The 26,839-nt window shown below is 41.6% G+C and overlaps 1 protein-coding gene across 1 annotated transcript in view; it reads right to left on the bottom strand.

The window, feature by feature from the left end:
- Positions 1–15,002: 15,002 nt before the first annotated feature.
- rxylt1 (ribitol xylosyltransferase 1) overlaps positions 15,003–26,839 on the bottom strand; it is a 41,478-nt gene continuing 29,641 nt past the window's right edge. The window contains exons 5-6 of the mRNA XM_073058738.1: positions 24,997–25,167; positions 15,003–15,537 (exon numbers count right to left, since the gene is read on the bottom strand). Coding sequence (XP_072914839.1) covers positions 15,135–15,537; positions 24,997–25,167 — 574 coding nt within the window. The 3' untranslated portion in view covers positions 15,003–15,134. The remainder of the gene's footprint in view (positions 15,538–24,996; positions 25,168–26,839) is intronic.

Genomic DNA, 26,839 nt, shown 5'->3' with positions numbered 1-26,839 from the left:
GCAAGCAACAAACCCCCTCCCCCACCAGCAAAAAAAAGGTGCATCAGCACCCACCACCAAGCACTCAAGTGTGAGCAAAGCAACAGTAAAGACACAGACTTGCAGTATGCAAAAACTACATTGTTCACCCGGCATTCGACATACCACAGGCTCTCCCTCCCTAATAAGGGAGAAAGAGGTGTTCCTGTTTCACAGCAAGTGGGGAGACATAACTAAACATCCTCCATGCTGCTTTTTCCAAGCTCTGTGCCCAAAGATCATGAGTCTCTGGGCAGACAGCCGCACATATTCCGACTCCCCCGACGACACACAGTTCTCCTGTCGTGACACCGACCTTTGATCTACCCATCTCCAGAAGTCTGAGATCTTAGACTTTCAAAGCTGAGCTGAATACTTAGGCCGAGCCCTTGGCGTGCCGAACAACAGCCAGTCCTGAAACCCTGAGAGCGGGTCCCATTCCCGCAAAGAACTGTAGTCAGCGTGTAACTCCAGTTCAGGGTCTTCAAAAGAACCCTGAAAGGGAAAAATAAAGATATTAAAGATGGAAATAGAGCTGTTTCCAAAGATGTAGGCAAAGGAGTCGCTGTTTAGTACTATCATCACTCCACTCCGCCTTCTTAAGTGGTCCAAATCTGCAAGTGAAGCCTCACCACTGCTTTATAAAAATTCAATATTACAACCTAGTCCTCTTGAAATGAATGCCTTCCTGACCACAGACTCAACCTGCAAATTAATCTTTAGGGAATCCTACACAAGGACTCACAAGTCCCTTTGCACCTCAGATTTACGAATTTTCTCTCAAGTTAGAAAATAGTCTACCCTTTTATTTCTTTTACCAAATTGCATGACCATACACTTCCAGATACTGTATTCCATCTATCACTTTTGTCCATTCTCTGCCCAGTCCTCCCGCAACTTCTCTACTTCTTCAAAACTACCTGCCCCTCCACCTATCTCTGTACCATCCATATACTTTGCAACAAAGTCATCAATTCCATCACCCAAGTCATTGACATATATAGTAATGTAAAAAGAATTGGTCCCAACACAGACCCCTGTGGACACCACTGGTCACCAGCAGCTAACCAGAAAAGGCTCCCTTTATTCCCACTCTTTGCCTCGTGCCAATCAGCCACTGCTTTATTTTTTTCCTGTAATACCATGGGCTCTTAACTTATTAAGCAGCCTCAAGTGTGGCATCTTGTCAAAGGCCTTCCTTAAGGTTGTTATAGCCAGGTTGGTAATGGAGACAAGCTCCCACTACCTATTAATTGCTCCCAATGGCATGCACCTCAAATAGCCTCTGACAACCAAGTCCAGCTCCTGGCCTTCATGAATGGCTTAGCTTCTGAGGCTGGCAAACAGTTGCTACAGACAGGAGAAGGGCAAAGTTGGATGACTGGCACCATAAAAGCAGTTGCTTCGGGCAGATGGGGCTCATTATCCCCGTGGAGAAGGAAAACTCTGATCTCAAACCTCCACTGCCTTCCAGCTATACCCATTCACAGGGAAAGCTTTGGGAGTAAACCCTGAGGAAAAAATCCAGAACTGGAGTCCCTAAGACAGTCCTATGCTGACTGGCAACTCCTGCAATACTGCTGGTACCAAACTCTTATCGGTCTCTGCCATTTCTTTGGGTTCATCAGATGTGTGAAGAGGGGGAACTTGCTACATGGGCTACAACTTGCTCTCCATATCGTACTCCCCAGGCTTGCGTATCTAGACAGTTGAGACGCAACTTCCATGGTTGGCCCTGACCGATGGAGTCTGAAAATCCAAGTACACAACATCAACTGATTCTCCTTTGTTTATCCTACTTGTTATTTAGCCATATAACAATTACAGCACATAAACAGGCCATCTTGGCCATTCTAGTCCGTGCTCAACGCTTACTTTCACCTAGTCCCACCGACCTGCACTCAGCCCATAACCCTCCATTCCTTTCCTGTCCATATACCTATCCAATTTTACTTTAAATGACAATATCGAACCTGCCTCTACCACTTCTACTGGAAGCAGAATTCTTTGTTCAAAGAATCCCAACAGATCTGTCAGGCAAGATTTTCCCTTGAGGAAACCATGTTGACTATGGGCTATTTTATCTTGTGCTTCCAAGTACCACAAAAGCACATTAACAATTGACTCCAACAGCTTCCCAACCACTTCCCAACTATAGACTAACTGGCCTATAATTTCCTTCCTTCTGCCTCTCTTCCAGAGAAAAATATTGCAATTTTTCAATCTTCCGGAACCATTCCAGAATCTAGTGATTCTTAAAAGATCATTACTAATAACACCACAATCTCTTCAGCCACCTCTTTCAGAACCCTGGGCTATATGCCATCTGGTCCAGGTGACTTACCTACCTTCAGACCTTGCAGTTTCCCAAGAACCTTCTCCCCAGTAATGGCAAGTTCATACGCTTCTGACCCGACAGCCTCAAACTGTTAATGTCTTCCACAGTGAAGACTGATGCAAAATTTATTTTTCAGTTCATCTGCCATTTCCTTGTCCTCCATTACTACCTCTCCAACATTATTTTCCAGTTGTCCGTTAATCCATTTTCACTTCTCTTTTACACTTTACGTATCCAAAGATACTTTTGGTATCCTCTTTTAATATTAATGGCTAGCTTCCTTTCATATTCCATTTTTTCCCATCTTAATTACTTCTTTAGTTGCCTTCTGTTGGTTTTTAAAAGCTTCCAAATTCCTCTAACTTCCCACTAATTTTTGCTCTATTATATACCCTCTGTTTGGCTTTTATGATGGCTTTTACTTCTCTTGTTAGTCACAGTTGTGTCATCTTGCCTTTAGAATACTAATTCCTTTTAGGGATGTATATATCCTGTGCCTTCCAAATTGCTTCCAGAAATTCCAGCCATTGCTGCTCTGCCATCATCCCTCCAATAAATTTTGGCCAACTCCTCTCTCATGCCTCTGTGATTCCCTTACTCCACTGTAATACTGATACATTCTAATGCCCTTCCCTTGGACAACATCAGTGGCGTGGAGAGGGGAGACTTGCAGCTTGGGCAACTGCTGGTCTTCCATTAAAACAAACCTTGCCCAGGCTTGCGCCCTGGAAACTTTCCAAGGCACAAATCCATGGTCTATCGAGACTAACGGAGGCCTACGACTGATACATTTGACTTTAGTTTCTCCTTCTCAAATGTCAGGGTGAATTCAATCATATTGTGATCACTTTCCCTAGGGGTACTTTTGCCTTAAGCTCTCTCATTAATTTCAGCTCATTACACAGCACCCAATCCAGAATACCTGATCCCCTAGTGGGCTCACCCACTAGCTGTTCTAAAAAGCCATCTCGTTGGCATTCTAGAAATTCCCCTCTTGAGATCCAGCACCAACCTGATTTTCCCAAACTACCTGCACATTGAAGTGCCCCATGACTATTGTAACATTGCCCTTTTGGCATGCATTTTCTATCTCCCATTGTAATTTGTAGACCAAATCCTTACTACTGTTTAGGGGTCTGTATACAACTCCCAAAAGGGTCTTTTTACCCTTGCAGTCCCTTAGCTCTACCCACAATGATTCAACACCTTCCGACCCTGTGTCACCTCTTTCTAGTGATTTGATTTCAGTTTTTACCAGCAGAACCATCTGCCTACCTGCCTGTCCTTTTGATACAAAGTGTATCCTTGGATGTTAAGCCCTAACTATAATCCCCTTTCAGCTATGATTTCATGATGCCTACAGCATTCAAACACCTTCAGTCCTGTATTCACCCTTTTTGATTTTGTCCAGAGTTCCGTCATTTTAGATGCAACAGACTGAGGGATTAAAGGACAATAGACAGTAGGTGCAGGAGTAGGCCATTCAGCCCTTCTAGCCAGCACCGCCATTCACTGTGATCATGGCTGATCATACACAATCAGTACCCCGTTCCTGCCCTCTCCCCATATCCCTTGACCCCGCTATCTATGAGCTCTATCTAACTCTCTCTTGAATGCATCCAGAGACTTGGCCTCCACTGCCTCCTGGGGCAGAGCATTCCACATATCCACCACTCTCTGGGTGAAAAAGTTTTTCTGCATCTCTGTTCTAAATGGCCTACCCCTTATTCTTAAACTGTGGCCTCTAGTTCTGGACTCACCCATCAGCGGGAACATGCTTCCTGCCTCCAGCATGTCCAATCCCTTAATAATCTTATATGTTTCAATCAGATCCCCTCTCATCCTTCTAAATTCCAGTGTATACAAACCCAGTCGCTCCAATCTCTCAACATATGACAGTCCTGCCGTTCCGGGAATTAACCTTGTGAACCTACGCTGCACTCCCTCAATAGCAAGAATGTCCTTCCTCAAATTTGGAGACCAAAACTGCACACAATACTCCAGGTAGGGTCTCACCAGGGCCCTGTACAGCTGCAGAAGGACCTCTTTACTCCTATACTCAGTTCCTCTTGTTATAAAGGCCAGCATGCCATTAGCTTTCTTCACTGCCTGCTGTACCTGCATGCTTGCTTTCATTGACTGATGTACAAGAACACCTAGATCTCATTGTACTTCCCCTTTTCCTAACTTGACTCCATTTAGATAGTAATCTGCCTTCCTGTTCTTGCCACCAAAGTGGATAACCTCACATTTATCCACATTAACTGCATCTGCCATACATTTGCCCACTCACCCAACCTGTCCAAGTCACCCTACATTCTCATAATATCCTCTTGACATTCCACACTGTCACCCAGCTTTGTGTCATCGGCAAATTTGCTAATGTTACTTTTAATCCCTTTATCTAAATCATTAATGTATATCATAAACAGCTGCGGTCCCAGCACCGAACCTTGCGGTACCCCACTGATCACAGCCTGCCATTCTGAAAGGGACCCGTTAATCACTACTCTTTATTTCCTGTCAGCCAGCCAATTTTCAATCCATGTCAGTACTCTGCCCCCAATACCATGTGCCCTAATTTTGCCCACTAATCTCCTATGTGGGACTTTATCAAAAGCTTTCTGGAAGTCCAGGTACACTACATCCACTGGCTCTCCCTTGTCCATTTTCAGAGTTATATCCTCAAAAAACTCCAAAAGATTAGTCAAGCATGATTTTCCCTTCATAAATCCATGCTGACTCGGACTGATCCTTCTACTGCTATCCAAATGTGTCATAATTTCCTCTTTTATAATTGACTCCAGCATCTTTCCCACCACTGACGTCAGGCTAACTGATCTATAATTCCCTGTTTTCTCTCTCCCCCCTTTCTTGAAAAGTGGGACAACATTAGCCACCCTCCAATCAGTAGGAACTGTTCCTGAATCTATAGAACATTAGAAAATGATTACCAATGCGTCCACGATTTCTAGAGCCACCTCTTTAAGTACCCTGGGATGCAGACCATCAGGTCCCGGGGACTTATCAGCCTTCAGACTCAACAGTCTATCCAACACTGTTTCTTGCCTAATATAAATTTCCTTCAGTTCATCCTTTACCCTAGTTCCTTTGGCCACTATTACATCTGGGAGATTGTTTGTGTCTTCCCTAGTGAAGACAGATCCAAAGTACCTGTTCAACTCATCTGCCATTTCCTTGTTCCCCATAATAAATTCACCCGTTTCTGTCTTCAATGGCACAATTTTGGTCTTAACTATTTTTTTGCTATTCACATACCTAAAGAAGCTTTTACTATTCTCTTTTATATTCTTGGCTAGTTTATCTTCATACCTCATTTTTTCTTGGCGTATTGCCTTTTTTGTTATCTTCTGTTGCTCTTTAAAAGCTTCCCAGTCCTCCGGTTTTCCGCTCATCTTTGCTATGTTATACTTCTTCTCTTTTATTTTTATACTGCCCTTTACTTCCCTCGTCAGCCACGGCCACTCCTTACTCCCCTTAGGATCTTTCTTCCTCTTTGGAATGAACCGATTCTGCACCTCCTCAAGGAGGAGGAGATAGCGTTACTCGTCAGGGAAAATGTCATGGTAGTCATCCAGTGAGGAGTTAGGGGTGGAACTGAGGAATAAGAGAGGTATGCCCACGCTAATGGGCTATATTACATACCACCCAACAGTCCGAGGGATTTAGAGGAATAAGTTTGCAGAGAGATCGCAGATTGTTGCAAGAAACATAAGGTCGTAGTAGGTGATCTTAACTTTCCACATATTGTCTGACACTCCCATACTGTAAAAGGACTAGATGGGATAAAGTTTGTTAAATGTGTTCAGGAAAGTTTTCTTAATCAGTACAGTACATAGAAGTCCCAATGAGAGAGTGTGTGATACTTTATCTGCTATTAAGGAATGAGACAGGGCAGGTGATGGAAGATTGTGTAGGGGAATACTTGCACCTAGTGATCACAATGCCATTAGTTTCAAAGCAAATATGCAAAAAGATAGATGTGGTCTGTGGGGTGAGATTTTAAATTGAAGAAAGGCCAACTTTGATGGTGTCAGAAAGGACCTGGCATGTGTAGATTGGGACAAGTGAAATTTTGAGTGTACAAAACTTGTCAGAATAATAGTAAAGAATACAGGTGTAGGGAACCTTGGTTTTCAAGAGATATCGAGGTCCTGGTTAAGAGAAAAAAAGGAGGTGCATGGCAGCTATAGGCAGGAAGGAACAAATGAGTTGCTTATGGAGTATAAGAAATGCAAGAGAATGCTTAAGAAAGAAATCAGGAGGGCTAAAAGAAGGTATGAGGTGACTCTATCAGACAAGGTGAAGGAGAATCCCAAGGGATTATACAGATATGTTAAGAGCCAAAGGATTACAAGGGACAAAATTGGTCTGCGGGAAGATCATAATGTTAATTCATGTGTGGAGCTGAAAAAGATGGGGGCGATCTTAATTTTTATTTTGCATCTGTATTTACTCAGAAGACAGACAGTCTACGGAAGTGTGGCAAAGTGGCATCAACTTCATGGACCCTATACAGATCACAGTGTGTTTGCTGTCCTGAGGCAAATCAGGATGGATAAATCCTCAGCGCCTGACAAGGTGTTCCTTCAGACCCTTCTGGAGGCAAGTGCAGAAATTGCCGGGGCCCAAGCAGAGATATTTATATCATCCTCAGTGTCGGGTGAGGTACCAGAGGATTGTAGGATGGCCAATGTTGTTCCGCTGTTCAAGAAAGGCTCTAAAATAAACCAGGAAAGTATAGACTGTTGAGCCTGACATTAGTAGTAGGAAACTTATTGGAACGTATTCTGAGGGATCACAAATATAAGTATTTGAATGGATATGGACTGATTAAGGATAGTCAGCATGGCTTTGTACGTGGTTAGTCATGTCTAACTAATCTTATAGAGCTTTTCGAGGAAGCTACCAGGAAGGCTGATGAAGGCAAGTGTTATGCCTGCAGCCCCCTCCTTTGTGAGAATCGCAAGATCACTATTGGGTTGGGTCAGGGGACCCAGGAAATGAGAGACGTGCAGAATGCCTCGTTCCCCAGCGATGTAAAGCTACGGGACATGGCCATTGTCTCTTGGAGACACATTTGTGGATTGAGATACTATGCTACATGAACGCCCTCCAGCAAAGTGGGCTGGGTGAGAAAGAGATTGCATCACCCCAACCTGATTGACATCTACGACCCTGCGAGTCAGGATAAAAGAGGGTCTGTAGGAACAGCCCCTCAGACGCACCAGAAGAAACGCTAGCGATCCCGTAATAGCGGGAAGCCATTTGAAGGAGGCCACGTGTGTTCAGTTCCGTTGCCTGGGACTGGTGGCTGGTATCACGGAAAACAGTGTTTAGCTAGCAACGGGGAAATCAACTCCCCCGACTCAAAGGATTGGCATCATAAAAGACCTGGGCAAGTTTAAAACACTGCAGCTTGAACGAACTAACAGTGACTGTTATATTTCCATCGGACAATACATTATCCCCTAGACAACGATAGAGCTATTTCTTATTGATTATTATTATACCCGCGCTTTTAGATTTAGTATTGATGACGTATATTATCTGTATGTTTGCATTAATCTTATTTTTGTGCCCCTTTATCAATAAATACTTTTAAAAATAGTACCATCAGACTTCAACGGACCTCTCTATCTTTGCTGGTAAGTGACCCAGTTATGGGGTACGTAACACAAGGCAGTGGATGTTGTCTACAATGAGGTTAGTAAGACAAAGGTCCCAAATGGTAGGTTGGTTAAGAAGGTTCAGGTGCTTGGCATTCAAGATGAGGTTGTAAATTGGATTAGACTTTGGCTTTACAGGAGAAGCCAGAGAGTGGTAGTAGATGGTTGTCTCTCCGATTGGAGGCCTGTGACCAGTTAAGTGCTGCAGGAACATTGTTGTTTATCATCTATATCAATGACATGGATAGTAATGTGGTTAACTGGACCCGCAAATTTGCGTATGACACCAAGATTGGGGGTGTAGTGGACAGTGAGGAAGGCTATCATGGCTTGCAGCGGGATCAGGACCTGCTGTAAAAATGGGCTGACAAATGCCTGATGGAATTTAATGCAGACAAGTGTGAGGTGCTGCACTTCAGTAGGACCAACCAGGGTAGGTTTTACACACTGAACAGTAGGGCACTGAGGAGTCTGGTAGAACAAAGGGTCTGGGAATACAGGTACATAATTCATTGAAGGTGGTGTCACACGAAGATGGGTTCATAAAGAAAGCTTTTGGCACATTGGCCTTCATAAATCAAAGCATTGAGTTAGAGGAGATGGGATGTTATGTTGAAGTTGTACAATACATTGGAGAAGCCTAATTTGGAGTATTGTGTGCAGTTTTGGTCACCTACCGACAGGAAAAATATAAATAAGGTTGAAAGAGTACTGTACAAAGAAAATTTACAAGGATGTTACTGTGTCTGGAAGATCCTGAGTTATGAGGAAAGATTAAATAGGTTAGGACTTTATTCCTTGTAATATAGGAGACAGAGGGGAGATTTGATAGAGATATACAAAATTATGAGTGTGTAAGATAGTTTAAAGGCAAGCAGGCTTTTTCCACCAAGGTTGGGTGGGACTACAACCATATCAAGGTTAAAGGTAAAAGGTGAAAAGTTTAAGGGGAACATCAGCGGAAACTTCTTCACTCAGAGGTTCATGAAAGTGTGGAACAAGCTGCCAGCACAAGTGGTGCACGCAAGCTCGACTTCAACATTTAAGAGAAGTTTGGATAGGTACATAGATGGCCTACGATTCCAATGCAGGTTGACAGGAATGGGCAGTTGGGATGGTTTGGCATGGACTAGATGGGCTGAAGGGCCTGTTTCTGTGTTGGACTTTTCTATGACTCTAAGAATTCTGGGGCCCTGATCTTGTGCAAGAATTAACAATGATGTTTCCTGCACTACATCAATGATAAAAAGTAAATCAGGCAACAACCTCTGGCAAAGACTTTTGTCCAGTTAAACACAGTAAACAGTGTTCTAATCTACTATACCAAAAACCACTGCATTCTCATAAACCAGGGGATATGAACTTTAATTGCCTACCTATTCCTAAACATGTCTGAAAATGCCAAGGTTTAGCCAATCACAAGTATCATAATAAGTGGTCACGTTATTAGATATACCTCCTCTACCTAATAAAGTGGTCATTGAGTGTATGCTCATGGTCTTCTGCTGCTGAAACTCATCCACTTCAAGGTTTTCCGTGTTGTGTGCTCAGAGGTGCTCTTCTACACATTGCTGCAACACATGATTATTTGAGTTACTGTCACCTTCCTGACAGCTTGAACCAGTCTGGCCATTCTCCTCTGAACTCCGTCATGAACAAGGTATGTTCACCCACAGAATTGCCGCTCACTGGATGTTTTTGTTTTTCACACTATTCCCTGTAAATTTAGAGGCTGTTGTCAGTGAAATCCCAGGAGATCAGCAGCTTCTGAGATACTTAAACTACCCCGTCTTGCACCAACAATCATTTCATGGTCAAAGTCACTTAGATCACATGGTTTCCTCATTCTGATTTTGGTCTGACCAATAACTGAATCTCTTGACCACATCTGCATGCTTTTATGCATTGAGTTGCTACCACATGATTGGCTGATTAGATATTTACATTAATGAGCAGTTGTTAATTTGCATTAAGAAACACCAAATAAAATGGCCAGCCAGTGTATAATCCAGAGCCACATTCCTTCATTTTAAGTTATTATTGGAGATTCAGAAAGATTTGTTTCCATCAAAAACATGTTAGAGTAGGGGTTCCCAACCTTTTTTATGCCATGGACTCCTACCATTAACTGAGAGATCTGTGGACTCCAGGTTGGGGATCCCTGTGTTAGAGGAACTCAGCAGGTCAGGCAGAACTAGAGGAGCTCATCTGTAGAGACAAAGTGTCAGTTTACCTTACATGTCGAGACCTTAATTAATTCCTATGCAAGGTCCACTTTAACCATACCTTTGCCTCCACAGATGATCTCTGATCTACCAAGTTTCTCCAACTATTTTGATTCTTCAATCATTCATTTTTTAAATCAGTTTTTATCCTATTTCTTTATTCTTTACATTTGGTACATGATTTGACAAGTAGCTGAATACTTAAATGTTCACCTGTAGAGGAAAATGGACAGTCAGCTGGTTCCCAACTCGGATTCTATTCGTGCAGGGCTTGCATGTTCTCTCCAGAGATGTTTCTAAACTCCCGCAAAAAGGGGGAGTTTCAAAGGTAGAGCCTGCAAAGAAGGTTGTCCCACATGCCAAAGAGGAACTGATTGTTAGGTTGCTGGTTTAGGTGGGTGATGGGAGAATCAGGGGAGATTTGGTGGGCATGCAAGAGAGAACAGTTCAGTGGGGAATGTGATTGTTCTGAGAACTGGTATAGACGCAATGAGCAAATGAATCTTTCAATATCATAAGACCATAAGATAGAGCAGAATTAAGCCACTTGTCAAATTGAGTCTCCTTCGCCATTCAGTCATGGCTGATATAGTTTCCCTTTCAACCCCATTCTCCTGCCTTCTTTCCACAACATTTGGTGCATTTACTAATCAAGAACCTATGACCCACTGCTTTAAATATTCCCCAAGGCTTGCCTTCCACAGCCGTCTGAGGCAATGAATTCCAGATTCATCACACCCTGGCAAAAGAAATTCCTCCTCTCGATTCTAAAGGGTTATCCTTGTATTCTGAGGCTGTGTCCTCTGGCCCTGGACCGTCCCATTATTGGAAACATCTTCTCCATGTCCACTCTATCTAGACATTTCAATATTTAAAGGGTTTCAATGAGATCCTCCCTTGTTCTTCTAAACTCCAGTGAGTACAGGCCTAGAACCATTAAACACTCCTCATACCCAGGATTAAAACTTTCATTCCCAGGATCATTCTTATGAACCTTCTCTGTACCCTTTAATACCAATAAGGAATCAAAAGAAACCTTTAGATACCTCTACTTGTTCTAAACTCCAATGAACATAGACCCTACCTAGAAGACCTCGTTCTTCCTGGAAATTACAGTTCATTACCCTTTGTTGATGATAGCTTTGACAATGTAATGCTGTTGAAAGGCGAGGGGACTTGGTCAGTCTATTCTCTGCAGATTATTCAGTGCTACTTCTGTTAGAAATCTTCAGTCTTTCCAGTAACTGCAGAATCTCTTGTGTTTGAGATAATGGACTGTTAATGTGGAGGAATAAACCTTTTAAGTAAGTGAAGTCTGGCCAAACGCACATTCACAAAACTGTAGGCTGACACTGCTCTTCTGCATCATTCAGGCTTTCATTAATCAACATGGCTTGTTCAGACAACAAAAATGTTGTTGGAAGAGCTTTGCCTTGTCCTCTGCAAAGACTCTAGTGATCCCATAGTGTTGAGAATAACACTACCATCAATGCAAGTTCTATAAGCCGTGAGCGCTGAGGGTAGCTTTCACCCTACTGACAGGCTGAACCAGGCTAAAAAGTAGGGATGATGGAGAGTTGATTGTGGACATATCCAATTACTGCATCTTGATAGCTGCCAAGAACTTACAAACAGTATGATTCAATGGAGGTTAGTGAGATCATCAACTCAGTGCAGGCGTAGACTGCACTGCGGATACCTTTTACAATGAACCTTAAGTCATTCAATGGAAGGGTGTAAGGAATTCAACTGCAGGAAGGGGAGCAGATACTTCAGATTTGGTTTTCAAGATCATTAAGGCCCTCCATTGGTTGGAGTTGACCATGGATGTTGCATCCCAACTGTCTACGTCAATACACAAGCCAGGGCAGTACAATACGAAGAGCTCACTGTCGCCCAGGCAACAGGCTTCCCCTCTCCACAAAACTGATGAATCCAAGGGAACTGATACAGTTTGCGACCAGTGGTGTCACAGGAGTTGCCAGTCAGCATTAAAATTCAATGTAGGACTGTAGGATTTTCCTCAGAGTTCACTCCCAAAGCCTTCACCATGAGTGGGTATAACTGAGGCAGTGAAGATTTGAGATCAGAGATTTCTTTCTCCTAGATGAACAGCCAACAGCAATTGACAAACCACATTTGCCCGAAGTGACCAGTTTTAAGGTGCCTGCAACCCGCCTTTGCCCCTTCTCATGTTAGTAGAAGCAGTTCAGCCAGGCTTAGTCGCTAAGCCACACATGAAGGCCAGGAGCTGGACTTGGTTGTCAGAGGCTATTTGAGATGCACACCATTGGGAGCATTTAATAGGCAATAGGAGCTTATTCCCACTACCACTCCCAGCTATAACAAGCTTGAGGAACCTAAAGACCATACAGTTCTTGTAAACCCACTGTCCTCTGTGGGGAAAGTACAGCTTGCCACAAATAATTGCCAATTTATAGTGTATTTCAGAATTCACAATTTTAAAGTCAATGAAGTACTTTCCTAAATGTAGTTACTGTTGCAATTTAGAAGCAGCAGCCACCAATTTGCACACAGCAAGATATCTGCAAAAAGCTATTTGATAATCACAGAATCATGTACTTTTATTTGCTAAAAGTCTCCTCACAGAGGCAGTCATGTGTGGAAACAGGCCCATCATCCCAATTTCTATGTACCGACTAAGTTGTCCACCAGAGCTAGTGCTATTTAAATTGCCATCTGTGGCAACTGAACATCATTTTGTTGAATACCGGCCACATTGCCTGCTACTATAGCATTATCTGCTCCCAACACCAGAGAGAGCTTTACAGTATCATCAGCTCTCTACAAAACAAGCTTCCAGAGGATCTTTTCAAAATTGCAGGAGACTTCAATCATGCTATTTATTGTGGTTTTTTTTCTTCATTTTTATTGTGTTTTTAAGCTTAGTGTGTTTTTATGGTGCATTGGATCCGGAATAACAATCATTTTGTTCTCCTTTACACTTGTATACTGAAAAATTACAGTAAACATTCTTGAATCTGTTGAATCTCTTAAACGCATTTGTCTCTACCTTTCCTATCTGTGTTTTTGTTTAAAAGTAGCTGTACCCACTTTTACAGCTCGTTGCATATACCAATCACCCTCCCTTTCAAGTCTTAAACAAAAGATTCTACAGATGTTAGAAATCTTGAGCAACACACACAAAATGCTGGAGGAACTCAGCAAGTCAGACAGCATCTATGGAAATGAATAAACAGTCAACGTCTTAGGCTGAGACCCTTCATCAATTTTGAAAAGGAAATGGGAAGTCAGGCTTCTTTTTAAATGTTTCCCCTCTCCTTTTTATTTGCACTGACCAGAGGATACAGGTTTAAGGTGAGATGAAGTCCCCCATTCTACCACTACTGCTATTGTTTCTCCAACCACTCACCAGGGATATTGGTAACCACTTGAGAAGCAGGTTCAGAGTAAAATAAGAGATTGTAATGTACTAACAGTTCATGGGAATAGATGCTACCAGCTTCATCTCAGTAATGAAGCAGGGCACCAAAAATTATTCCAGTTGGTATTTCAAGCCAGCAACCTTAATTCAAATATGTTCATGTGGTTACTTTTCCTTTAGGGGTACGAATCAGCGAAGAGAATTTTCATTGCTAAATAATGGTGGGTAAGATCAAGTAAGTAAAAGGTAACTGCAGTTAGTTTAAGCTCTCTGTTATGCTTTTATTGTGTGGACCAATTTACAATCCACACTTATCTCACCATATTAAAACCCTAATAAACTTGAAGCTGGAAGTAACCAAATGATCAATTCCTTAATGGAGAAAGGCAGTAGGGGTGAGCTTTTTGCATCAACCTTTGGATACAGGTTCTCAAAACAGGCACTGTTCCGTCTAAGCTGTGCGAGTTTGCAGCCGCACAATAACTGAAATGCTCCCATGCACATTGCCTTTGTTGTGATGCACAGCTGGAATTTTCTTTTACGTATGTTAATATAATTTTGAAATCTACGTTAATACAACTGTGAAATACCCTGTAATTGTGTTAATGAATATAATCCATAAATTTTCTGAATAGTAAACGTACCACAGCCTTTACTTTGAAACACTAGAGCTTCAATGTATTTACATTGTTGTGCTTCAAGTTGCAACACTGTTACAAATTGTAACAATAAACACAGAATGGACGTCAGTAGCGCATTGCTAATAAACCTCTAGTCAAACCATTTTACTTTTACTATTGTTCCTGTCGGTTGTTTTGACTGCTTGACATCAATTACTTGTGCTGTGAGTTATGGTTTGTGTTTGTTTTATTTTAGTAATACAGCGCAGAGTAGGCCTTTCTGGTCTTTTGAGTTATGCTGCCCCAGCAATCCCTGACAAACCTGATTAACCCTAACTTAATTACAAGACAAATTATAATGACCAATCAACCTACCTGGTATATCTTTGGACTGTGAGAGGAAACCGAAGCACCTGGGAAAAACCCACACATTTCACGGTGAGGACAGCTCTGGAACTGAACTGCAAACACTGATGTGCTGAGCTGTAATAGCATTGCGCTAACTGCTACGATAATGTGGCACCAATTGCTTGATGTGCATATTACAAAAGAACATTTAAAGTATCATGCATTTTTCAGACCATGTAAACATTTTCTGCTTAGAGCACTGGTTGGTCCACGTAGCTGTAAAAAAAAAAATTAGAGGGAGCACTGGAACCAGCATTCAAATAAGAGCAGTGAAACACTGCTCACAAAGAATAGCAATTCTCTCAATTTCAGGCACATTTTTTTAATAAATATACTTCAAAAACATAGTAGCATTCTCAATAATGATTGCACATGAAGCTTACAACAGTGAACATGCTTTGAACTACCTTGTGTTGGAGAAGTGAACTGTCAAAAGAACCTGTTTTCAAGGATATCAATGAATTTTTTTCTTAACTGAGTCCTGAACTGCTTAAACCACTCGATGATAGTTCTCCGTCTCTGATTCTTTTCCTGAAGAGTCATTGCCTTCTCTTTCTCTAAAATAGCCGGTAGCTCTCTCCAGTCTTTCACAAAAATAAAAGGTGCACCCATTGACTTGAGGAGGCGGAGCGGGGCATTCTGAAGTGCTGACGAGTTGCCACATTGCCCTGGTGTCATAACATCTTCAACAACCGGAACAGAGCCACAAGCACAGGCCTCATAAATTCTGTAGCATTCAGTGTTGATTCCCACCGGGCACAACGTAAGGTCACTCTGTAGCAAGGCATCTTGATACTTTTTTAAACTGTCACTTGTTTCTTGTGGTTGCCACCTATGCAATGAATTAAAACTAAAGTCAGATTTTATATGTCCAAGACTCTTACAAATTTCTATAGATGTAATGAAGAATTCACATTTTGCTCAAACTAAATCTTGTAACAATGTATTTAAAAAAATAGATCTTCAGTCACCTTCCTTTATCATTAACATCACCAGGATTTGCTTCACTTTATCCAAAACATTTCAATACTGCTTCATGCAACTTCTTGCTCTGCAGACCCCAAACATAATTTTGCCTGATACAAGGCATGAAGCAGTTTTCTCCTCAGGTACAGTTAAAACATTTAGTGGCAATATCAACACAAATTTTTGTAAACAAAATTCATCTGTACAAGTTTGTGCCTTTTCTGAGAATGGCAAGACCACAGTGTTGGTAACGTTTTCAGATGAAGTAAGGATTCAGGGATTCTTTAGCAAGTAAATGAACATGAACAGGGCTTTGTAGAGGGGCCTTTCAGGCATCCTTTGGCATGGGAAGGCTCAAACCAATTTGAGGGATGTGTAGAAGTTAAGGGTTACAAACATAGCTTAAATTTACATTGCAAACTTTTTGATTTGGTAACCTTTTGGCAACTTTTATTTCATTTTATTTTCACTTATCCCTTCAATTCCTTGTAGCAGATTGCAAGGCATTTATCAGTTTGTCAAAATGATTGTATGAAAAAGAGGTTCAAGGTAATTCATAATTTTACATATCACACAGACAAGTACTGATTAGAAGCAAGATTATTTGAGTAGGTGTGGTAATACTGTAATTTAAAAAAACAACTCCAATAGAACCAGTAACAAGGTTAGTGTTTGAAAACTGATGAAAGCTTTATAATATTGTACAAAGAACTAAAAGGAGAAAACAATGAGATTCATTGAAGAATTTTTATTGACAACAGAAACAAAAGCTCTCAAAAGATTACCAAAGTGCAAAAACCTCAGGAGTGTGTGATATAACTGTGTAATGTATTGCACTTTTTCAATGCTGACTCTTCAGTTCAATACCACAGGTTAGATGTGGAGGAGTATGCTTGCAGACTGGTTAAGTTTAGACTGGTATCAAAAGGACTATTTATTGTTCTGAAGATGTTTATACCCAAATTATTGCAACTGGGGAATTTAAATTCAAGTAACCAAAACAAAAAGGTCTAGCAGTACTAGCAATCATGAAACTGAGTTGTTATAACAAGCTATTCAGAACACCATTGTCGTCAAGGAAGGATATCTGCTGTTTTTATCTGTAGAACAGCGTGAACTGAAATGAGGAGAAATTTCTTCACACCAGGGAGTGAATCTTTGGAATTCTCCACCCCAGAGGATAGTGGAGACTCAGTCACAGGGTTAATTTAAGAGTTTGACAGACTTCTGTTCATTTCTATTTTGTGAATGTTATAGGATTCCAGGGATTTGAGATGGAGATCTGCCAGGACCTTGATAAATGATGAAACAGACTTAAAGGGTCACATAGCTGACTGCTGTTCCTGTGTATGCAACTCCAATGCCACTGATATTTTGTCCCTCAACCTTTTTCGGAAATGGCCTATTGTCCATTCAGTTTGATAGATGGATACTAAATGGGGTCTTGCAACATGGCCTCCCCTCATGAATGAATAAAAATTCTGAATTTCAGTCAATTAATTTACTGTGACTCTGTGGATTCTTCCCAGGAATTCTGGTTTCCTCCCACATCTCAAAAATGTGAGTTAGTAGATTAACATGCCACCATAAATTGCCCCTAGTATGCAGAAGAGTGGTAGAATCTAGGAACAAAGGGAAAATGTAGGATTAGTGTTAATGGGTGTACAAAGTTCAGAACAGATCTGGAAGCCAAAGGGCCTATTTCCTTGCTGTACTACTCTGCAGACTTTGCAACATTCAAAACAAAATGTCGATTTGTGCAGAGGATTTTTAAAATTGCTGCAAATAGGGGTACTTGAGTGCATTTATACAAGTTATTTGAAAGAAATGAAATAACAGCTGGCAGACAGCAAGAGATTGCCATGGGCACTACAAAGCACATCTCACTAGGAGCTTCACTCAAGGACTGCCACACATCACTATTTACTGTAGAAACAGGAGCAAAACATGCAATGACTGAGGTCTGCTGAAAAGCCTTCAAGATTTTGATTTTATTTATTGAGATACAACATGGAAATAAAGCTTTCTGGCCCTTTGAGCCGTGCAGCTCAGCGATTTAATCCCAACCTGATCAGAGGACAATTTACAATGACTAATTAACATACCAATTGGTAGGTCTTTGGACTTTGGAAAGAAACACACACGGTGGCAGGAGAACATACAAAACTCCTTGCAGACGGCAGCGGGAATTGAACATGGGTCTCAGCTACTGTAAAACTATGTATGCTACCATGCCGGCTCATTTACTCCACATGTAATTCAATCTCCGCAACTATATAAGAATGTTTTTATCCTCTTGGAAATAACCAAAATCTGAAAATTCAAATAACAGGGTACTGTATTTTATATAATTGCGATACCCCTCAAGGCTTCACAGTCAAGATGTATCTTTGAGCCACAATCACACATACACATAGGAAAAATCAACACCTATCCTGCACACAGCACTTTAATAAGCAGTTAAAAAAAATTAAATCATCAGTGAATCTGTTCCAGGTGATGATCAAGAGAGAAATGCTGGTTAGCTCTACTTTGAATGGCATTTGTGTTTTAATATTTCACTGCAAGAGCATACGGATGACACAACTCTTCGTACTGTCCAATTCGTGAGCTTAGGTTTATAAGCCTGGGGGTGAGCAACTCATCAAATGAACGTAGGTATATAATTTCAATTACCAGTTAAATAAGGGCTTTCTTTCCCAGTTTGTTAAAACCATCAATAACTCAAGATCATTTAAAAGAGGCTCTAAAAGTAATTTGATTTTCCAATAAATTGCCAGGCATCCTTAAATAATTAGGTTACGCAAACAATTTACTGATCTCACAAAATATGCCCTTAATTTAACAGACTTGCAGAAATAGCTTTATAAATTTCAGTTGCCATTAGCTTTAAGACTTGGGCTCAAATAAGAAAATCTGCAAATGCTGGAAATCAAAGCAATACACTCAATGTTGGAGAAACTTAGCAGGCCAGGCAACACCTATGGAAAAGAGTAAGCAATCGACATTTTGGGCTGAGACCCTTCATCAGGACTGGAGAAAAGCTGAGAAGTCAGAGTAAGAAGATGGGGGGAGGGGAGGAAGAAGCACAAGCTGGTAGTGACAGGTGAAACTGGGGGAGGGTGGAGGAGTGAAGTAAAGAGTTAAGAACTTGATTAGTGAAAGAGATAAAAGGCTGGAGAAGTGGGAATCTGATAGGAGAGGACAGAAGGCCATTTAAGAAAGGAAAGGGGGAAGACCACCAGAGGGAGGTGAAGGGCAGGTAAGGAGATAAGGTGAGAGGGGGAAATGGGAATGGGGAATGGTGAAGTGGCACTACCAGAGGTTCGAGAAATTGATGTTCATGTCATCAGGTTGAGGCAACCCAGACGGAATACAAGGCGTTGCTCCTCCAACCTGAGTGTGGCCTCATCGCGACAGAGGAGGCGGCCCTGGACTGACATGTCAGAATGGGAATGGGAAGTAGAATTAAAATGGGTGGCCACTGGGAGATCCCAGTCTTTCTGGCGGACAGAGCGTAAGTGTTCAGCGAAGTGGTCCTCCAATCTACGTTAGGTTTCACCGATACACAGGAGGCTGACGTAGATTTGGAGACTGCTCAGCTGAGCACTTACGCTCCATTCGTCAGAAAAAGCATTTTGTGCACGTTGCTCAGATTTCCAGCTTCTGCATATTTTCTCTTGTTTGTGACTAACATAGCATGCCCACGACTCGCTAACCCTAACTGTACATCTTTGGAATATGGGAGTTAATTGGAACACCTGGAGGAAACCTGTTCCAATAGCTTGCTCTTCCTTCCATTAATGGAGAATAACTGACTTCCATCTACAGCCTTGACCTTGTATCTGCAGATGCCTCACACATTTCTATACTTACCTACAAATGTACATCTATGAATGCAAGAAATCTGGCGATGATGTGAGGCAGGACAAAAATATTCATCAGAAAAGGCGGAGGCAAACAAGCACAATGTGGTAAACTATGTATACCTGTCTGGATGCCCCCCCCGCTGACTGCTCCTGTGGCTTCTCCCACAGACCCCTGTATAAAGGCAATTGGAGGCACTGCTCCTCCCTCAGTCTCCAAGATGTCGTGGTCCCTTTTGCTGCTAATAAAAGCCTATCGTTCACCTCCCGTCTCCGAGAGTTATTGATGGTGCATCACACAAGTACCTCAGAGGTGTGTAGGTGGTCACAATCTAGTTTTCCACCAAATTGGCAGCAGCATCAGGCTTTGAAGAGGTGCTTGTTCAAATAGATGATGACGGATCAGTACTCAGCCCCCACTTACTTAGTTCCCTCTCTTTTCAAGCCCACTGAACAAAATCTACCATTTTCAGTCTGAAAACTTCGACTGACACCACCAGTTACAGCCTTTGAAGAAAAAGCACATGCTAAATGTATGCCACCTGCTGTGCAGAGTGCTTACTGATTGTGTTCCTGAAAGTAATGAAGTGAGAAATAGCTGAAAATACTCAGATGTTCTATGGAGAAAGAACGTGAATATTTTGTTAAGTCTGGAGAAACTTGAAAATAGGCTGTTGTCCTTGAACATTACCCATCTCCTTTATCACAGGTGTTGTGTTCTGGTTTAAGATGGCACTATCGAAGATGCGTAGACCGTAATGCAACAGATTTGATTAAAAACATTACTTCTTTTCTGAAGCAAATTGTGGTTAACTATTGCCACAGACAGCGAGGAGGCAGGCAGATGGAAGGCTGATTCAAGGATGAGCAATGTTGGAGCATTGTGAGGCTCCATGTGTTCGAGCCAGCCTCAAAGATGGAGTTGGTATCACTGCTGGAGATACAGCAAGTGTTTTGGACAGGAGTCGATGTGGAAGAGATTCCATGCCTGCCCTGCTACCCCAGGTGTGAGGTTGGATTGCTGCATGTAAGGATGTGCTGCTGCGTGGCACTAGCCAGTGCTTGGATAATTTATACACCGGCCCAAAGAGACTGGAACCCATGTGTTGGGCTGATTTCACTTGCTCTCCCGCAAATATCCATTCCTCTCTCCACGGTGAACTGATCCGACTGCTGTGTGTTTTTACCCCGTTGGTGTGATGAAATGTGACTGTGGCTTGGGCATACTCTGGGAGGGATCTGGGACTTAGTCTGGTTCGGAAAGCTGTTGGCTTGCTTCTATTGTTTGCATAATTTTTCATCTCTGCACACTGGTTTTTGGCCTTTTCAAAAATTGGGTTATTTGGATTTCTTGCTTTGTGGCTGCCCGTAAGCAGACAAATTTCAAGGTGTATAATTTGTACATTCTTTGATAATAAACGTACCTTGAAATTTTTGTCTGTGGTGCTGAATATTTTCAGAACATTGTTTTTCATCTCTTCTAGATTCCTGGCATCCATTATTACTGCCTTCATATCAGTGACCCTGAATGGCCTAGGTCCAGTTTTAAGTATTTTTTTCCCTTTGCTGTACATATTCCCAGACTAGAGAAAATTGCTTCTTTATCTACCCTGCATCCTTTTATAATCTAATATCCCATCTGAGATATCTTCCCATTTCTTCTTAGCTTTTAGTGCCAGTGGAAGTGAGCATGTTTTCTCTTCTAAAAATTTTCTGGGAACAGAGAAATCTGTCAGAAGAGATAAAACCTTTAGTTTTCTCTTATCACTTGGCAGGTGTGCCTTCTCAAACTTCCTGTAGCAAAATCCTCTCCAGTTAGCCACATTAAAAATCTGTGGTAGTGAGTTCTCTTCGATCAGTTGTTGCTGGTATCAGCATCAGCAATACTGTGGACTTCTCGGGTAGTATGGCCTTTACAAAGAGGAGAGAGTACTGTTGGAAGTGAAAAGTACATCTCAGTCATGAGTCATCCTCAGTAGTGAGGAGAAAACAAAGATTACTGAGAAGAAACACAGCAGATGGCCTACGAATACTCAGAAATGAGTGCAACTGTGATGTGGGACATCTATGAAAACGATATTTGAGGAGGTGGTGCTGAAGGCAGGAAATAATGAGATATGTAAGAAGAATGTATTTTAACCATTCATATCTCCCTCATTTAAAGTATCTCCCTCATGTGATAGTAGTGTTCTGCAAATTTTGAAAAAGCAGGAGATTTTAGGTTTTCTGCATGTTATTTGAGCTGATGTAATAGAATAGCTGTTTTTCTTAAATCCTGATTATATCTATAATTAACAAAGAATATATGAGAATACCTTACCTATTTTATAAAATCTTTGAATGGACCCTGCCAATCCCTAGCTGCCATTCTAGCCTCTGTCCAGTTCCTGGCCTATTTTGCCACCCAGCATCAGAACATGTTATTGATGGAGTGCCAACCTTGTTGGAGGCGCTACGGTTTAGAAGAGACACCAAGATGATGCCCCATCTACCAAAGGTCCTGAGATTATGTAAAAAAGGGAATGTTCCAGGATGTTTTGGCCAACATTCAGTCCTCAGTATGGTTACTTAAAGCTGTTCAGAATCAGAATCACGTTTATTATCACTGGCATATGTTTTGAAATTTACAGTGTAGTGCAATACATGATAATATAGGAAGTGAAAGTATATCCATTAAAGTATATATATGTATATTAAGTAGATTAAAAACAGTGCAAAAACAGAAATAGTATTAAAAAATGAAGTAGTGTTAATAGGTTCAATGTCCATTTAGGAATCGAATGGCGAGGGGCAGAGAAGAGGTTGTTCCTGAATCTCAGAGTGTGTGCCTTCAAGCTTCAAGCTTCAAGCTTTCTACATTAATAATTGGAAGACGGGAATGCCCTGGATGCTGGGGTTCCTTAATAATGGATGCTGCCTTTCTGAGGCACTGCTTCTTGAAGATATCTTGGATAATGTGTCTTACTCATGATTATATCACAACTTGTGAAACCTATTGGGCACAACTGATTGCGTAGTTCCCACATTCCAACTAGGACTAGACTTCAAGAGTACTTAAGCTGTGAACTGAATTGGAATATCCTGAAAATGTGAAAGATACTGCATAAACACAGGCCTCTATTTCCTTCTCTCACTTGTGTAGCTTCAGTGTAGCACTGAAGCTTTAACAGCAGTCAACTTTTAGGTTTGGGTCAATAAGTAGTAACTAATATTTGCACCTTTAAAGTGTCAGGCAATGACCATCTCCAACAGAGTGAGTCTAACTGCCTACACTTGCCATCCTTGCCTTGTCATTAGAGTCTGGTGTTTGGGACCTCTGTGATTGGAGAGTCTGGAGCTGAGGCCTAGAGTTCAGACCCTCATGCGTCATCATTGGTGATTCCCGGGTTTAATGATGAAGAATGAAGCCTGAGGGTTAATCAGAGGACTCTGTGTGTGGGTGGGAGGCATGAACTGGGCTTGTTGTGTTCTGTGTCATCATGCCGAGCATCGTGGGCACACTACCTTGATGCCGGAATGTGTGGCGACACTTACGGGCTGTCCCCAGCACATCCTTAGGTTGTGTTGGATGTTAACGCAAAAATGCATTTCACTGTATGCTTCCATGTATATGAGATAAATTAATCAATCTGAATCAATGGCTTTACCAAAGGCAAGTCCACATCAGCAACCTCCTGGATGTCACCGTTGACCAGAAATTCAACTGAGGCAGCCTACAGTACAGATATCATCTGCAACACAGTATCAGAAACTGATCATCCCATAGAAAGACAGCATAAATCTTCCGCAATCTGCAAGACATTAGTCCAAAGTGTGATGGAGATTTAGCTCCAACAACACTCAAGAAGCTTGACAGCACCAGATCAAAGCAACTTACTTAATTGGCAGCCCATCAATCATCCTAAACATTTATTCCCTCTATTTCTAACATATAACAGCTGCACAGTGCACCATCTACAAATCTTCCTTTCTCCCTACAGATGCTGTCTGACCCACTGAGTTCCTCTCGCAGATTGTTGGGCAGAACATTTACCTGGCTCCTCTGACAGACCTCCTCAACCCACAACCTCCTCAACCAAGAACAAGAGCAGCACCAGCTCCCAAAGGTGCAGCACGGTAACATAGTGGCTAGCGCAATTACTTAACTGTGCCTGCATTCACTGAATTGGGGCTTGATTCCCATCGCTATCTGTAACATTCTCACCACTAATGTGTGGGTTTCCTCTAGGTGCTTTTTTTCCTTCTACATTTCAAACATGTTGTGGGCATGCAATGTCCTGAAGCATAGTGAAGCATAGTGACACCTGCAGGCTGTCCTCAGCACAATCCTCAGACTCTGTTGGTCACTGATACAAAAGAAGCATTTTCTGTATGTTAAATGACATATGACAAATAAAGCTAATCTTATCTTAATTGTAAAAGTTTCCCTCCAGGTCATACACCATCCTGACTTGGAAATACATTGCCATTTTTCCTTTTACATATTGGAACCTTTTCAACAGCAGCATGGGAGTAAGTTCACCAGAAAGGCTGCAGAGATTCAAGGAGGCAGCTCATCACCACTTTCACAACTGCAGAAAGGGATGGGCAGTTATTGCCAGCCATGCCAGTGACACCTTAACTCCCCCCACAAAAATCAAGATACAAAGCAAGGCCAAGTCCTGACAAGTTTTGTTGACTCAACATTAGTGAATGCACACTGGCCCCTACTATTGGGATGTCATGTTAGAGCTGTAGATGTTGGTGAGGCCTAACTTGGAATATTGAGTGCAGTTCTGGTCACCTACTTACAGGAAAGATATCGATAAGGTTGAAAGAGTGCAGAGAAAATCTTCAACGATGCTGCTGGAACTTGAGAATCTGAGTTATAAGGTTGAACCAGTTAGGATTTATTCTCTGGAGCGTGGGAGAATGAGGGGAGATTTGATAAGAGGTATACAAAATTATGCAAGTTATTATGGTAAATGCAAGCAGAGTGAGAAGTGGGAGAATGAGGGGAGATTTGATAAGAGGTATACAAAATTATGCAAGTTATTATGGTAAATGCAAGCAGAGTGAGACCAGAACTAGAGGTTATACATTAAGGGTGAAAGGTGAAATATACACAGGAACAGGAAGAGTAACTTCTTCAGTCAGAGGGTGTTGCAAATTCAATGTTAACATCTAAGAGAAGTTTGGATAAGTACCAGGATGGGAGGGACATGCAGGGCTATGGTCCGGGTGCAGGTTGATGGGACTAGGCAGAGTAACAATTTGGTATGAACTAGATGGGCCAAAGGGCCTATTTCTGTGCTATAGTGTTCTAAAATTGTACTGCTTTACAAAAATCCTGAAATTCTGACAGCACACAACAGTATTTCTTACAACCACAGAACAAACTGGGAAAACATTACTAAAAGGATAATAGCTCTTTAGCTGCCAGTTAAAAATCAGGATAAAATACACAAAGAAAGACCTACTGTTCTCTAACCGAGATGAGACACATGGCACCGAGTCTCTCCTGTTTCAGTACATCCAACAAGGTTTCCCTGGAAGAGGCTTTGTAGACAGTTCCAAGGAAGTTACACAAGTACGGCCTTGAAGAATGTAACATAAGATTGTTGAGATCCACAATGGGGAAGTTCCTGTAGCTGAAATATGAATTACAGTGTAATTATTGGATTTTTCTTGGAACCCAAAGACATAGATTTTCTTTGGAAAATGCTCCAGTACACAGAGATTAAGCTTATTTTAAAAGGTCAAGCCATAACATTTATTAAACCTACTTAATTAGCTAGCTTGCTGGCTGCACCGTGAAGCATCAATTCTGACACTTTAAAGGTCAAATTGCAGCTTCAATTAGAAGTCAAGCAAGTATTTTCAACTTCTCAAAAGATGCTTTATCTGTTTTAATAATCTGATAATTAGATATTACCAGAATTCTCTCCCTCTGCAGTCAGTAATAGAAATAGGTGCAGTCGAAAAGGTGAGAGGATTAACACTGGAAGTCAGAGGTATGTGTTGCCCAGAGGTCTCTGGGTGAGAGACTCACGAGTGCTTAGAGCTTTAAAAAAATTCTTCAGTAACAGATCAATCATATCTGCCAGTAGATTTTTTTTGGGGGGGATGAATAATACACTTTTCATTTTATTTCAACTTTAAGCTGCGAATTTCTGTGTCAGGTTTTAACATCTCCCTGCAACAAACAAAACGCTGGAGGAACTCAGCAAGTCAGGCAGCATCCGTGAGGGGAAATGGACAACTGACTTTTCCGGTCGAGACCTTTTACCTGGATTGGCCAAAATGTTGACTGTCCATTTCTCTCCATAGAGGCTGCTAGACCCAATGAGTTCTTTTAACATTTTGTGTGATGTTCCAGATTCCAGCAGTCTCTTGTGTCTCCATTTAATAGCTATTAAATCTGACCAAGTAAGGGGACCATCAGAGCCTCTTTGGAAAATAAACAAACACAGAACCTAGGTTTAAGGTGAGAGAGAAAATAAATTAAAAGGGGGCTTGAGAGACGATGGTGAGTATATGGTATAAGCTGTCAGAGAAAATTGTTGAGACGGTATAATAATATTTAGGAAGCACTTGGGGTGGGACTTAGGGTTAATCTGCAGGGAATGATTGGACTGAAAGATCTCTATCCATGTTATATTGCTCTATGACTCTATCACCCCATGACCAAAATCTTGCTGGACCCACATGGACAGCATTCTGTTGGAGTGTATTCTGGAGTTAGGGTATATAGCAAATATTAATCTCAATAGCAACCGGCCTTCAGATCTGAATGTGGATTGTAGATTGAATTAAAAATGCAGCTCTGAACAATGGTCTTCTTGGAGCTGCAGCCTGGGTTGATTGCAAACCAGGAAACACCCTTTCACTTGAGATGTCTGCACATGCATGAATGCAGCAGAGAAGCAATGGGGATTAGCATTCATTCTAGAGTGTCTGGAGTGTTGGTATGAAGATTTAGCTGTTTGAAAATTGTATGTAACTTGTATGTAACCCTAATGAAGAATTGTCAACACGAAGTATTGAAGAAAATGATATAAATGTAACCACTGAGACTTTATTAAGGTACCACTGATCTTAAGGGTATAAAGATGTGATGTACTTTGGGTTTAGGAGGCCTTTTCCAGACACGGCCATAGTGGGGTGTGTCAGGAATGGACAGGAGGAGGAGTATAGGAAACTGATACAGGACTTTGTGATATGGTGCAACTCAAACTACCTGCGTCTCAATATCACCAAGACCAAGGAGATGGTGGTGGACTTTAGGAGATCTAGGCCTCATATGGAGCCAGTGATCATTAA

Source organism: Hemitrygon akajei, chromosome 10 (assembly GCF_048418815.1).
Source record: "Hemitrygon akajei chromosome 10, sHemAka1.3, whole genome shotgun sequence".
Classification (NCBI taxonomy): domain Eukaryota; kingdom Metazoa; phylum Chordata; class Chondrichthyes; order Myliobatiformes; family Dasyatidae; genus Hemitrygon; species Hemitrygon akajei.
The sequence above is the reverse complement of the archived record's forward strand: the minus strand, read 5'-3'. Positions and strand labels throughout refer to the sequence as shown.